The 16,908-nt window shown below is 29.9% G+C and overlaps 1 protein-coding gene across 1 annotated transcript; it reads left to right on the top strand.

Moving 5' to 3' along the window:
• Positions 1–3,160: 3,160 nt before the first annotated feature.
• On the top strand, positions 3,161–3,784 carry LOC111615345 (oocyte zinc finger protein XlCOF19-like). Its single transcript, XM_023356770.1, has one exon. The coding sequence runs from the start codon at positions 3,165–3,167 to the stop codon at positions 3,606–3,608; it is 444 nt and encodes a 147-aa protein (XP_023212538.1). The 5' UTR covers positions 3,161–3,164; the 3' UTR covers positions 3,609–3,784.
• Positions 3,785–16,908: the final 13,124 nt, after the last annotated feature.

The following is a 16,908-nucleotide window of genomic DNA, read 5'->3' on the forward strand; positions in this document are numbered from 1 at the left end:
TATCATGCAATACACAAATTACCGTATTAGCCCGAATATAACGCGATATTTTTTATTTTCCGTTAAAAAATCGACTCGCGCTAAATTGGGGGTTTAAGTACAGTAATGGAATTTAATATAAACAAGGACATTATCCTACAGAGGTTGCCTGTGTTATTAGCTATACAGTAGAGCGTCGTTTATCCGAAAGCATTCCAGTCGGCAAATTTAAATTTTCGCTAGTGCTGTGGCGCTGCAATCTTCAGCTATTTCTTGGGTTACTCAAATATTTTACGTTTTTGATACTAAATTAACATCTGAAGTATAATTTTTAAATTGTTTTTGTATTTTTCAATATATTTATTTTGTTTGTACAAAATATAAAAATAATTTTTAACGATACAATAGTCTTCGTTAGGCTTAACATCGACGAAAATTTAACGCGAAGCGACACGCAACGGAGAAAATTTTCAACATTGGATAAATTAATATATTTTTTCGTACATGATTCGTTATCCGAAAAATAAGTTATCCGAACCACCCCAGTCCCCAATTGATTCGGATAAACGACGCTCTACTGTAATTACATAAATAAATGCGTATCTGATTGAATTTTACATTCTTTGAATTCTTTTATGAGTATTATTTTTTTTCTAAATATCTTTATGAAAATTTTGGAGTCGCGTTAAATTTGGGGTCGCGTTATATTCGGGCTAATACGGTATTAGGTAAAATGGCAGATAATTGCGTTTATTGCATGTTATGTCCGATATTAAATATCTCTGCACTTTTCGGCAACATATTTTTTGCACGCTGCAAACACCAAGAGCTTAGCGAGAAACACAAGAAATGGTTGACAATTTATGAAGAATTTCTGCAATTAGTATTTGTCGTACAGTTGATAACGTTAACAATGCAGAGATTTGGGACAGACGACGAATCATTGTTTTGTAGTCCGGCTGAAAAAATAGCAGGAAGCAGTTTGAATAATCCTTTCCATTTGAGCATGGTTTATCTTGCAGGCTTTACCACGCTGATAATGCTTCGTACTGGCACAAAATATAAATTAGCTTTCGATTTAAGAATTTCAGGGTATGTCGGAGAAAAAGAAAGAATGCAAAAATGGCAGACAGGCACGATTTTTCCGTCTGGCGCTACGTACATTTATACATTAATCGGTTCAGTCGTTTTTTCATTTTACATATTTAAGGCAATAGAACAGGATTCAACTTGGATACGGGCACTTTGCTGTTCCTTTTGTATTCATTACGTAATAATTTTGCAATTAGGCCTACTAATGTGGCTCATGACTGTATTGGTAGTATCAAGCATAATGATGTACGAAGGATTCAACGCAATATCGCGGCAATCGTATTTGGCTGTAAGACAAAATGCAAAATATGAAATTAATGATATAATGCGAAAACTCTTGGTAATCTGCGATTTAATTGATCAAACGAACGCTATATGGGGTAATTTTTACTTTGTTATTTACGGAATTGCCGTTTATATCGTATCGATCTCTTTTTATAACTCAATATTCACCACGTCCGCTACATACATACGAATATTTCTTGTACTTTGCTCTACTCTCTGCGTGTGTTTGGTGGTATCGATATCGCTTGTGGTTTTTCGTATCTTCACTTCGGTAAGTTCGAAAAAATATAACTTTAAAATATTAATTCTAGTTAAGTGTAAAGTAAGGAATTGTCGATGCAACTACAGCAGTGTAAATTGATTATTATACTTATATTAAATTATAATTTACGAACAATAGGCTTATGATTCTTTTCAAGAAATTCGGAAATTCAGTTCGATTTCTCTACCGTTGGAAGTCAATCTTAAGGTAAGTTGTAATTTCAAATTGTAAAATTAACAATGCTGAATTTTTCACTTTAAATTTATTGACAGGCGTTGAATTTTATGAAAAAGTTTCGAGAAAATAAAATCGGAATTAGTTGTGGAGAATTTTTTATTTTGTCTACAAAATTACCAATTCAGGTATTTGCATAAGATTTAAATGGGTGATTATATGAATATTTGTAACATCTAAAACAAATTGATGAATCAATCTTTAAAATATATATATGTAATAAAGTATTTTTATTCTATAGGTGTACGAATCGCTGTATAATGTTTTCAATATATTACTTCAGATACGAGATATTTTTGAAGGAATCGACAAATCGTGTAAACCAATCATAAAACCATTAATTAATGCCACTAAAAGTCCCCGACGTGTAGTTGAATAACGTATAATATAGAAAAATTTACCAGAATAGCACTATTGTTTTATACGAATTGTATAGAATTCATGTATTTTCGAATAATAGATTAGTAAACTGATTCAGCAACGTTTCTTTCGCACAAGAAGCATGGTAATCAGCCATCACTTCAGGATCTCTGGTATCAGTCTAGACTAGCATTCAGATTGCTACATCAATCATAATGAATGGTTGATAAATTTTGGATTGTGAGAATTATTTTTTTCATTTTTGTCTGGAAATTTCGAATAGTCGTTACAAATGTTCTTACTATGTATACGCGATTGAAAGATTCATTTATAATTCTTATTATTTGCAAATTTAAGCACCACTCATCTATTAAAACTCGAATTTTCATGTAGTAAATTTAAATACTTATCGAATTTTTTGTTTAAATAATGTATAATTAACAAATAATGAATTCACGTTAATTCTTATTTAAGAAAATTCAAATAAATATATTGTAATATTAGCTATAAAGTTCCTGAAAATCGTATGACTACGCATTTAATTTTTAATGATGATTTATGCAAATTATTCAGCAGTTCATTCACCGAAAGTTAAGGAAAATCAAAAGGACTGATTGCAATTTTGTCAAAATACTCGAGGGTAATTACGTTTATTTAATTCAAATTATTTCTGTACTAAACATTGAGGAAGTTTAGTTATTAACAAATTTAAATATTCTATATAAAAGATAAAACTATAATTAATTGAAGTTGCTTTTAATTACTTTAATAAAAGTATGCTTTACTTCATTACAATCTTAAAAAGTTATTGTTAGCACTCGTGGTAGTTTTAAAGCTTTTTTCTTCTCTATAAATATTATTTTATATTGCACTATAAATGCAGTAAAATTTCGTGCAATTTCGTAAGCAGTATATAAGATTATAAATAAGTTACAAATTTCTCTTGATATAGATGGAAAAGACAGACAAAATGAATTATAAATGTGAAATTTGTGACAAAAGCTTCAGTAGAAAGTACCATTTAAATATTCATCGAAGAATTCACACAGGAGATAAACCTTATGCATGTGAAGCTTGCGAACAGACTTACAGCAATAGTTCTAATTTTCGAAGGCATTTGATGACTCATTCTGAAGGTTGTCTGTTTGTCTGTAGGCACTGCAAATGCAGATTTAGGCTAAGAGAAGACATGAGTTATCATCTTCGAAGTCACCAAGGAGATAAGCCAATTAGCTGTGATCTGTGTCCGCAGCGATTTTCTGATCGGTCTCATTTAAATCAGCACATGAAAATTCATACTCGAGAAGGTTCTTACGAATGTAGTAAATGTGGAGCGAAGTTTAAGGAGAAGAAACAATTAAATTTACACCTTAAAATACATTGTGATGAGAAGTGACAGAAGGTAATGATGATGTAATCAACTATGATATTTCTAAGAATTTAATTGAATATATAAAAATTTTTCGGTTATAATAAAATAATACGTATTTTATGTTAAGACATTTTATTAATGTACAATGTATACATTATGGAAAATTGTATAGCTTCATATTTGTACACTGGATATGAAAATGCTCGAGCTAATCTTCAATATGTTATGTAAATACATATATATGAATGATTTAAGTTATAAAAATCAAGATGTAGTATATAATAAATCGACTAATAAAATTTTTTTGACTGCTTGAAACATTATGTTGCCCACCATTAGCCAAGTGGTTCTATTCCCTGAACACTAGAAGTTCAACTATGGGTTTGCACGATGAATTGATCAGGCATCGAAATATTCTTTTCAGTGTTTTTAAATAGTATCAAACCTCTTAAAATTTTTTTACAATTTTACACAAAAACAGATTTATTTCATTATTTTATATTCAATCGTACACTTTGAATAATAACTCGTTAAACTAATTAAGGAATTTTTATTTATGTTGTTTATTTTATGAAGTGTTTTCCCAAACTTCTTATTAATTTTGTTCCATAAATTCCATTTGGATAACGACATATTTAAGAAAAACAACGATAATTTGGAATTAATATAAAATTCTATTTTTATTTTGACAATCCTGAATTATATTCAATGGATAAAAATACTAAACACTGGTACTTTGTTTACAATTACTGGAATGCAACGTGCAGTTTTAGTCACATGTCTAACATAGAAACTGGAACCAGTTTACCATATGCAGTCTTCTTGAAAGGCTTACCCAATTGCATTTTCCCCACATCTTTCTTTCTTTTGAACCGAATTAATTATAATCAGCACCCGTAAAAACTATTAATTAAACATTAAAGCTGTAGAAGTGATAACGGATGTTATATTCATTCGTTTATGTTTAGTAATAAGCAATAATCGAGTTTCAGAATCAAATATATTCCATACGAAAGTACTAATTTGGATTCGCATGTCGATTTCTTTATTTCCATACATATAATATGAAAATGAATACTATAATCTTATGTATAGCACAGCAGAGTATAATATGAATCTGTCAGAATTTACATAATACAAATTCTGAAGCGAATTCATAATAAATTAATATAAAATGAACGTTGACGAAGATTTGTAGTGCAGATACATATATATCATCAAGCAGATATAAGCAAGCTGCACGACTTTACTAAGCGCCGACTTAACGTCATGCAATACACAAATTATTAGGTTAAATGGCAGATAATTATTTGCGTCTATTGCATGTTTTCACCTTTATTAAATATCTCTGCATTTTTTCGGCAACATATTTTATGCACGTTGCGAACACCAACAGCTTAGCGACAAACAAAAGAAATGGCTGACAATTTATGGAAAATTTCTGCAATTAGTATTTGTCGTACAGTTGACAACGTTAATAATACAGAGATTTGGAACAGACGACGATCCATTGTTTTGTAGTCCGGCAGAAAAAATAGCAGCAAGCGGTTTAAACAATCCTTTTCTCTTGAGCATGTGTAATGCTCAAGAGAATGGCTGTAAACTAGTTTTATTATTTATAGGCAAAATGGCTGTAAACTAGTTTTATTATTTTGCATCATCAATCTCAATGTCTTTTATTTATGATGGCTTTAACGTAATCAGGCATGAAGTTTTCTACTAGTTTGTTACTCAAAGTGTAAATGATTAAATTAACCTATAGTGGTTTCCTAATAATTTTCAAGCCCACTTCATTTTTTCTTTCAATGAACTGTATTTAGGTGTGGCAACTACGTTAAATTATAAATACTGATAACATATGATATATGTATCTCGCAGAAAAAATCTTTATCATGAAGATATTCTTTTAGATAAAGACATAATACGGAATGGACAATTAAGTTTCTGAGTTAACAGCATCATTCAGCAGTATCAAATATTAACCGTTTTTATTTTCTGTATTATGATTTACTTGAAAATATACATTCTAAAATTGGTGTGAATTATTTCGGCTCATAATAAGAAACTGTCATATTAGACACCGAAAAGTATGCGATATTGCAGCATTATTTCCAAAATTCAACGAAAATTTTGTTGTTATACAGTATAATATTTCTAGAAAAGTAATCAAATATAGTACGTATTATGAATTATTGTTGAGCAAAATATTTGCAGAGGAAAACAAATAACTTCAAATATAATCCAATCTCTGAATTGAATTCCATTTAAGAAATAAATTTTGTTTTGAGATGAAATTACTATCCAGCGGCTTTCTTAATAATAAAATTATATAAGTGTAATTTAACAATAAGTATCAACCACATCTAGAAAATAATGTTTTATTATTTGAGTAACTAAACATAACTACAAATAAAACTGCTAAAAGCTTAATTTTGAAGTTACAGATCAGTTTTATTCTCAAAAAATTGTACATTAAATGTAAATAAAATGTGCATTTAATCTAATTGCACTCAAGACACGACACACAACCCCATCTATTACCGAACACCCGTGATCTTTAATCAGCAGAATTAAATATTATTAATGTTACTAATAAACAAACTTCCGTGAATAATTTCAGAACCTTTCAAGAAAATGTATAGGAACCATTAAATTTTAAATTGGGTAAATAAAGTCTGCCACATTTATAGGCACACTAATATGAAGGCATACAGAAAAATTTTCAAGTTTTGTTTTTCATTTATACACGTTTGAAGATTCCCAGTGTTCAAAAATGTGAAATAAAGTTACTACTAGGAAAATTAGGGATAAATTGGTCATGTCGACTTAATGGTATCTGGACGACTAGCCAAGAGGTATATGATGCTTTTCTCAGGCTTGCTAAACGTGTGAATTACATTACGCATCAATCCATATATAATTAATTTATTTTGATTGATGGTACTTTATTCAATTACTGTTAGGTTAGTCTCTTTCGTAATTGTTTGTTACTAGTTGTAAAATTGCCATTTATTATTATGCTTTGATTTCTAAAATAATTTTATGAAAATTTTATTATCACTATTAACTATAAAGGTATATTTATTATACCTAGACGTATTTGTTTGTGTACAAAAACTTTTACATAACTCTAGTCTAATTAACATTAGTGTATATGGTTTAGTTTAGACTATATTGTATACATATATATATATATATTTACAAATTGTAAAGGTATATCTATTATACCTAATTATTTAATTTGTGAAGAAGACCTATAAATATTTTAATATTACCACTTTTAGCTATGATTGAATGGCCTACACTGTATATATATCTTGTATATTATATTACTATATAGATAATTTGTACATAAGCATATTATTCGGTATCAAACACTCTGATTATACTATTGCAAAACCTGAAGTTTGAATAACATGTGTACTCATTGTTTAACATTTATGAAGAACATATATGATGAACATGTTTGATGAATTTCAACCACTAGATATATACTATTCTTTTCTTTATCCGACTGTGGAGAGTGGACTCTGGGGGAAATAAACTGTGCGAAGACTTATGTTGTCTGCTGGTGGTCATACATGCAGTGATAGACTGAAAAGATATTCAAAGATTTTGTGCCTCTACAAACCTTAACTTTATTGTTGCACTTGGGTTCAATTTTTGCCAAAGAAACTTTCAAAGCAACAATTATGCATACTACTTATATTTTCTTTATCCAACTGTGAAAAATAGACTGTAATAGAAATGAACTGTGCGAAGACTTACATTATCTACTATTAATCATACGTGCAGTGATGGACTGAACAAACATTAAGAAAATTTGTGCCTCTACAAATCTTCACTTTATCGTTACACTTAAGATCCCATTTTTTGTGCATGGACTTTCAGTGTAACAACTGTAAGTTTATTTTCATATAAACTCGATTACATTTAATAATAATTAATTTTGTTAACTAGTTATTAGTACGTGTATAACATTGTTCATTTTGTTGCCGTTAAATTATTCTATTCTAAATATTCCAAAACAAACTATTTATTTTGTATAACTTTAATTATCGTACTTCTTAATATACTGAATTAATTTGTAATAATTGAAATAATTGTAATTGTATACTGTATATAATTTCACCTGGTAATGCTATGAAAGCGGCGAGGCCAGGTATGTACAAATCTGTACTAATAAAGCAACGATTGATTGATTCATTGATTGATTGTTCAAAAATGTAAATATCTCTAGTATTACATTTGATCGATCGCAATATATATACTTTTGTTATACATAACAGCCAAGTAAGTAAAATTAAATAATTAATTATGCCAACAAAGAAGCTTCATGCATATTTTCATTATTTCAGAAAACTATTAAAAACTCATTTATGTTGTCCACTATATTTTTGAAAATGGTAAAAAAAAACTATAATCTGAGAATATTCACAAAAGTGACTCTAATACAAGGGCATATTGAATCTCAAGCTCAATGTGGACAATGTCGTTTCAAAGTTGCCTCAAGATAACAAGAAACTTACACAACATGGCTCATTTTTGTACTTATGGTTCAATTTCTGCAGTACACTATTGTATTCCTGGGAAATAAAAATCGGCATGTGCACACTGATTATACAACTTTAAGCAATTTAACTAGCCAAAGAATAATGATTCCATTATCAAATAATAATAATTGTATATATTTTAAGGATTACCACTTTAATCCCGACTATTGTCATAAGCTTATAAATTCAATAATAAATAGCAACATAAATGTTATACAATATAAGAGAATGGAATCGACCAATTAGAAAATGCACAATACTGAATCGAAAACGAATTCTTAAGAAATCGATATAAAAGTAGTGTTTACGATTTTATATAACGCACATACTTTCTATATCTTCAATCAGATATAAGCAAGCCGCAGTACTTTTCTAAAGCGACAACTTAACATCATGAAATACACAAATTATTAGGTTAAATGGCTGATAATTGCGTTTATTGCATGTTATGTCCAATATTAAATATTTCTGCACTTTTCGGCAACATATTTTATGCACGTTGCGAACACCAAGAGCTTAGCGAGAAACACAAGAAATGGGTAACAATTTATGGAAAATTTCTGCATTTAGTATTTGTCGTACAGTTGATAACGTTAACAATACAGAGATTTGGAACAGACGACGATCCATTGTTTTGTAGTCCGGCCGAAAAAATAGCAGGAAGCGGTTTGAACAATCCTTTCCTTTTGAGCATGGTTTATCTTGCAGGCAGTGCCACGCTGATAATGCTTCGTACCGGCACAAAACATAAATTAGCTTTTGATTTAAGAATTTCAGGGTATGTCGGAGAAAAAGAAAGAATGCAAAAATGGCAGACAGGCACGATTTTTTTGTTTGGCTCTGCGTATATTTATATATTAATAGGTTCAGTCGTTTTTTCATTTTACATATTTAAGGCAGTAGAACAGGATACAACTTGGATACGAGCACTTTTCTGTTCCGTTTGTATTCATTACGTGATAATTTTGCAATTAGACTTACTAATGTGGCTCATGACTGCAATTGTAGTATTAAGCATAATGATGTACGAAAGATTCAATGCAATATCGCGGCAGTTGTATTTGGCTGTAAGACAAAATGCAAAATATGAAATTAATGATATAATGCGAAAACATTTGGAAATCTGCGAATTAATTGATAAAATGAACGATATATGGGGTAATTTTTTCTTTGCTATATACGGAATTGCCGTTTATATCGTATCGATATCTTTCTATAACACAATATTCACTACGTCAGCTACATACGTACGAATATTTCTTGTACTTTGCTCTACTCTCTGCGTGTGTTTGGTGGTATCGATATCGTTTGTGGTTTGTCGTATCTTCACTTCGGTAAGTTCGAAAAAATATAACTTTAAAATATTAATTCTAGTTAAGTGTAAAGTAAGAAATTGTCGATGAAATTACAGCAGTGTAAATTGATTATTATATTTAAATTATAATTTACGAACAATAGGCTTATGATTCTTTTCAAGAAATTAGGAAATTCAATTTAATTCTTCTTCCTCTGGAAGTCAACCTGAAGGTAAGTTAAAAACTTAATATCGAAATTAAGAGTTAATTTTCACATTGCTAATTATAATTATTGACAGGCGTTGAATTTTATGAAAAAATTTCGAGAAAATGAAATTGGATTTAGTTGTGGAGGATTTTTTATTCTTTCTACAAAATTTCCAATTCAGGTATTTGTATAAGATTAAAATAACGAAATATGTGAAATTTTTATGAGTATTAGAAATGATTAATGAAGTAATACTTGAAATTGATATTTAATAAAGTATTTTTGTTGTATAGATGTACCAATCGCTGTATAACGTTTTCAATATATTACTTCAGATACGAGATATTTTTGAAGGAATCGACAAATCATGTAAACCAATCACAAAACCATTAATCAATGCCACTAAAAGTCCCGACGTGTAGTTGAATAACGTTAAATATAGAAGAATTTACAAGAATAGCACTATTGTTTTATACGAATTGTATAGAATTCATGTATTTTCGAATAATATAGATTAGTAAACTGATTCAGCAACGTATTTTCTGCACAAGAAGCATGTTAATCAGCCATCATATCAGGATCTCACGTATTAATATAAAATAGCATTCAGATCGTCACATCAATCGTAATAAGTAGTTGATAAATTTTGGATTGTGGGACTTATTTTTCTTTTTATTTTTTGTAAGCTACTAATTATCATCATTCAGTACACAAATTATTCGGTAAAATAGCAAGAAATTGCTTTTATTGCATGTTATGTCCCATGTTAAATATTTTTGCACTTTTTGGCAACATATTTTATGCACGGTGCGAACACCAACAGCTTAGCGAGAAACACAAGTAATTGCTGACAATTTATGGAAAATTTATATATTTTATGACGACTGTACAGTTCATAACATTCACAATTCAAAAATCTGGAACAGACGACGTTCCATTCCTTTGTAGTAAAATAGCAAATAAAATAAAAAATAGATCCTTTCAAGAAAATCGGAAATTCAATTTGATTGTTCTTTCGTCGGAAGTCAACTTTAACATAAGTTAAAAATCCAAATTTCGAAATTAAGAGTTAATTTTTACACAACTAATTATAATTATTCACAGGGATTGGATTTTATGGAAGAGTTTCGAGAAAATGAAATTGTAATCAGTTGTGGTGGATATTTTATTTTATTTTCCAATTCAGGTATTTGTATAAGATTAAAATAACGGAATACGTAAAAGTTTTATACGTTTTATAAATAATTAATAAAGTACTTCTTGAAATTTGTATGTAATGAAGTATTTTTGTTGAATAGATGTACCAATCGCTGTATAGCGTATTCAATATATTAAGATACGAGATACGAAATATTTTGAAGGAATCGACAAATCGTGTGTGCCAGTCACGAAACCATTGTATAATTCTAGTACTAGATTGCATGAATAGTTTAAAAATTGTATAATATATACAGTTAGTTGGAGTAATTTTCCTAGGAAAGAGATCACTTAATTCAAATCACAATAATGTTACCTGTACAATCTCTGCTAATGCTGTCTATCTACATCTATTGTGATACTTATGTTTTATTCGAAATGATTAGTTAAATGAATGGCTAATGTACGCGAACAGATTCAGTGCCTTACGCAAGAGGTACTTTTTCTGCATTATAGATAAATTTAAACAATGTACGTGTACAGACAAGTTACGAATCTTCGATTTTTCAATGTGCGTAATTGTAGATTAAGATGTTTATGATTTTTAACGATATTGTGAAGAAAATGGAGCATTATTATATACATTACGGTGATAAAAATATCGTCTGTAGTTTAATTTAATGTAGAAATAAATTGTAACGGAAAATAAATATAATTTTGCAAAGCATAATTGCTTGTTCTGAATTTAGAAATATTTGCGAATTTATTAAGTAAATTTAATAAACACTGTAATTTTTAGTCACGAGTATTTCGTATTGAAGTAATCCACTTAATTCTTAATGTTCTTCTATTTATATATGTATAGAAGATGATTCGTGTATAAAGTTATCTGCAGATAACTTGAAAAAGCCAACCAGTAGCAAAGCGGCCCCATTTTCTAAACACTGGGAGTTCAATCGCGATTTCGTGCCTCGCCAGGTGCCTTAGTCTCGAGTTTTTCGTGTTACAACTCCCAACGTGTTGAAGATGTCATGTGGTACCATCTCACACTCTGACGTCAAATCGGCAGTTTCCAGTTATAACTCACGTGCTTTCCCATCTCATCATGCGAGTTGCTAATCACGTTGAGTCGAGCATGTGAGATCGCTACACGAAAGTGAAAATAGCTGACAAATACGCTATTCCGATAGCAATCGAAGCGTCAGACAGAGCCGAAAGAGTTGTTTAATAAGGCAACGAATTTTTCGAACACGAGTAAATGCCATTTCTTTTTATGTCAAGTCAATACTAATAAAAAACTTTTAATTCATAATTGATAAAGTTATACAGCAAATTTTCCCAGAAATAAAAAGTAGTATCTTATTCATCGACAAAGAGAATTATAATGATAGTAAATTATATATATAAATTATTAAGAGCATAGACACTATATTAAAATTATTTATTAATCAGAAGTGTTAAGTTCTGATTAATAAATAATTTTAATAAACAAAACAATTTAATATGTACATCAAGGAAGAAAACTATATGAAAAAAGGATTAAATTAAAATACTTTTTTCATTATACGACTTATTTTTTAGCTCCAATACACAATTAATTTTTCAACTACAGTAGATCGTCGTTTATCCGAATCGATTGGGGACTGGGGTTGTTCGGATAACTTACTTTTCGAATAACCGATTATATACGAAAAAATACATTAACCTATCGAATGTTGAAATTTTTCTCTGTTGTGTGTCGCTTCGCGTTGAATTTTCGTCGATGTTAAGTCTAACGAAAACTTTTTAAAATAATAATCGGGGTAATTGTATCGTTAAAAATTATTTCTTTATTTCTTACAAACAAAATAAATATATTGAAAAATATAAAAACAAAAAAAATTATACTTTCAAAGTTAATCTAGTATCAAAAAGGTTCGATTTAGCATGACACACAGTCCTGAGAAAAACAACACACAAAAGTGTCAGTGCTGCCAGCTAAAAAACACACATCAACAAAAAATATTGGAGTAGCCCAAGATATAGCCAAAGACTGCAGCGCCACAGCACTAGCGAAAATTTAAATTTGTTGACTGGAATTCTTTCGGATAACCGACGTTTCAGTTAACCGACTTTCGGATAAACGACGCTCTACTGTAATTCTCTCCACAAATCGAATTCTCTTTTTCTTGTAAATTCGTTGTTGAATTTTCCATTGTTCGTTTTCTTATTATTTTCTATACATGTTACTAATACTTCTTTTTTTCTGCGTTTCTTTTTTAAAATAAAAGATTGGAGGTTTTCATTTTGCTACAGGACAAAACTTTTAACTATAACACGTGTAAACTAATTCACGTTGATTTGTTTACAACTTGTAACAGTAAAGTTGATTGGTCGAATCATTGTAGTCGCAAACCCTAGATACATTGTGAATAATCTCATCGTGCTTAACGACACACGTAAACAAGTGAATATGACCTACTTCCGCTCGCCGTTCGAGTTCGTTCGATGTGTGTAACTCGAGACTACCGATTATGCGGGTCATTGTAACACGAGTGAGTTCGATGACGTCAATTCGAGTACAACACGAAAAACTCGAGACTAAGGGCCCAGGATGAGATAGCCATGTGGAATTTTTCAGGTTTTTAATAGTATTTTAATAATTGCGTATAAACTGGTTTCATTCTACCAGCAGCTGAATGAATTAAGCCATTAATTAAACAATGGTTGCTTGTGACGAGTTAGTGCCTAGTTTTCTTCACGATAATAGCACTTTCTACAAAAAAAAAACGGCTTTTATACTTACAGCCAGTTTTTCGTAGAAAGTGTAACAAGGTATTATCATGAAGATTTGCCGTGTGGCATCCCATGGACAGGTCGTTCACTTGTTGCGTGCCGGAAAACGGATAAACCATAACAGTACTACATTGTCCCGCAATATTTCATTGAAAAATTATGAATAATAAAATTAATTAGAATTTATTAATGAAATAATATTAAAACTAAGTTAAGGTATTCGAAAATAATGAAGTTTAATGTGAAATGGCATCCAGATTTGCAGACTTGTTTAATCAAACATGCTTTATTATTTTGCATTATCAATTTCAATGCCCTTCATTTATGATGGCTTTAACGTAATCAGGCATGAAGTTTTTATCAGTTTATTACTCAAAGTATGAATGATTCAATCAATTAATAATGGTTTCCTAATCATTTTCGAGCACATTGCATCATTTCCTTCAATAAACTGTATATTATATTTGGGTGTGGCCACCACGTTAAATTATAAATGCTGATAACTTTTGATATATGTATCTTGCAAAAAAATTTTAATCATGAAGATATGCTTTTAGATAGAGACCTAATATGGAATAGACAATTAAGTTTCTGAGTTAACCGCATCATTCCGCAGTATCAAATATTATCTTTTTTGTTTTCTGTTTTATCATTTTGTTGAAAATATACATTCTGCTAATAGTGTGAATTATTTCGGCTCATAATAAGAAACTGTCATATTAGACACCAAAAAGTATGCGATATTGCAGCATTATTTCCAAAATTCAACGAAAATTTTTTATTTTCCAGTTAAGAATTTTGAAAATGTTCCATAGATTTTAACTGAATGTTAAAATTAAAACGGAAATTAAAATAATTGAAATAAACTTAAAAGCACAATTATGACACAAGCAAGAAGAACATCAGTTTGCTAAAATCTGTGACTAAAATAATCAGTAAGAATATTATTATATATAACTCAACCTATTCATTTTTTTGTGATATTATAATGTATAAAACTTTATTATTAGAGAATTTGCATGCATTTAAAATAAATTACAATTAACACTATATTATGTATAACAAGTTGTTATACGGTATAATATTTCTAGAAAAGTAATCGAATATAGTACGTATTGTGAATGATTCTTGAGCAAAGTATTTGCAGAGAGAAACAAATAACTTCAAATATAATTCAATCACTCAATTGAACTCCATTTAAGAAATAAATTTTGTTTTGAGATGAAATTACTATCCAGAGGCTTTCTTAATAAACAAATTATATAAGTGCAATTTAACAATAAGTATCAACCAGAGTAATGTTTCATAATTTGACAAACTAAACATAACTGCAAATAAAACTGCTAAAATCTTAATTTTGAAATTACAGATGTGTATTTTCAAACAATTGTGTATTAAATGAGAATAAAATGTTCATTTAATCTAATTCCACTCAAAACACGACACATGACCCCATCTATTTTCCAACACTCGAGACCTTTAATAAACAGAATATTTGATCGTATAAATGTCCTTAATACACAAACATCTGTGTATAATTTCAGAACATTTTAAGAAAATATGTAGGAATCATTAAACTTCGAATTGGGTAAAAAAGGTCTACCACACGTAGATGCACACTAATATCAATGCATACAGAAAAACTCTCCAGTTTTGTTTTTCATTTATACACGTTCGAAGATTCCCAGTTTACAAAAATGTAAATATCTTTAGTATTACATTTGATCGATCGCCATATATAAACTTTTATTATACATAACAGCCAATAAAGTAAAATTAAATGATTAATTATGTTAACAGAGAAGCTTCACGCATATTTTCTTGTCTTTGTAAACTATAAAAAAAGCCCTTACGCTGTTAGCACAAAATTGTTCGATACGGCAAGAACAAACTATAATCTGAGAATATGTACAGAAGTCAGTCCAATACAAGAGCATATTAAATCTCAAGCTAAAAACCTACGTAGACAATGTCGTTCCAAAGTTGTTTCAGGACAAAAAGAAACTTACACAATATGGCTCATTCTTGTACTTACGGTTAAATTTCTGCAATACACCACTGTATTCCTGGGAAATAAAAATCGGCATGTGCACACTGTTTATAAAACTTCAAGCAATTTAAATAAACTCCATTATCAAATAATAATTGTGTATATTTTAAGGATTTCCACTTTAATACCGATTATTGACTTAGACTTATAATGTCAATAATATTATTATAATAGATAGCAACATAAATGTTATATAATAAAAGAGAATGGTATCAACCAATTAGAAAATGCACAATACTGATTTGAAAACGAATTTTTTAGAATTTAATATAAAATTAGAGTTTATGATTTTATATAACGCACATGCTTTCTATATCTTCAGTCAGATTTAATCAAGCCGTAGCACTTTACTAAGCGACCACTTAACATCATGCAATAAACATATTATGAGGTAAAATGGCAGATAATTGCGTTTATTGCATGTTTTGTCCTATATTAAATATCTGTGCACTTTTCGGCAACATATTTTATGCACGTTGCGAACACCAAAAGCTTAGCGAGAAACACAAGAAATGGGTAACAATTTATGGAAAATTTCTGCATTTAGTATTTGTCGTACAGTTGATAACGTTAACTTAACCTAAGTTTATTCGTTGTATGTAGTGTAAAACCAACTGGTTCCTTCAGGTTCGCACGCGTCTGAGCGTGCCACGGTTCGAGCCCGTCAGATATAGCAAGTGTGTGTGTGTGTGCAGCAGTGCTGCCATTTTATCGATGTTTGGTATGATTGGAACATGCTCATCGGAACCGCTTGACATACTTAAGTGTTAAGATTTAGAACTGTCGTTTAAAATTGATCCTAATATTCTTAAAATTCAACAAAAAAATTTTAATTTTGTTAAATGGGTAAATAATTATTTCGTTTCAAATTAATAAACGCTACAATCTTACGACTGCAACCAAATCTACATGGCGTGGCAGTTCACTATTAAATTATTTGTTTATGCTTTCAATGAATCTCCTTATGCTTGCTTGCTTTTGACTTAAATATAATTGATCGATTCATTGGATTTAATAAGTTTGAATCGTGTTTTTACGGGGAGAGGCACCAGGCTAATCGGGGTGAACCGGCCCACTCATGCCCCTTCTTCGCTACGCCCATGCATAATAGTCAAGTTCACAAGCTGCTGTCTCATCACATACAAAAACGAAAGACCAACTGCCGAAAACTGTACGAAAAGTATCTTTTGGTAAACAAGTGGCAGTTTGTGGTCACGCTAGATGAAGCATGGATGTACTGTAAATGAAAAATTGTAAGAAATCGCGGGCAATTTACTACAGACTACCAGATGGGAGATCATACCAA

The sequence above is a fragment of the Centruroides sculpturatus genome, unplaced genomic scaffold (genome assembly GCF_000671375.1).
Source record: "Centruroides sculpturatus isolate CEXI.00-Female unplaced genomic scaffold, Cexi_2.0 scaffold161, whole genome shotgun sequence".
In the NCBI taxonomy this organism is placed as follows: Eukaryota; Metazoa; Arthropoda; class Arachnida; order Scorpiones; family Buthidae; genus Centruroides; species Centruroides sculpturatus.

What these genes read in the sequence shown, in the direction of transcription:
- LOC111615345 (XM_023356770.1), top strand. Translation starts at nt 3,165, where the DNA reads ATGGAAAAGACAGACAAAATGAATTATAAATGTGAAATTTGTGACAAA.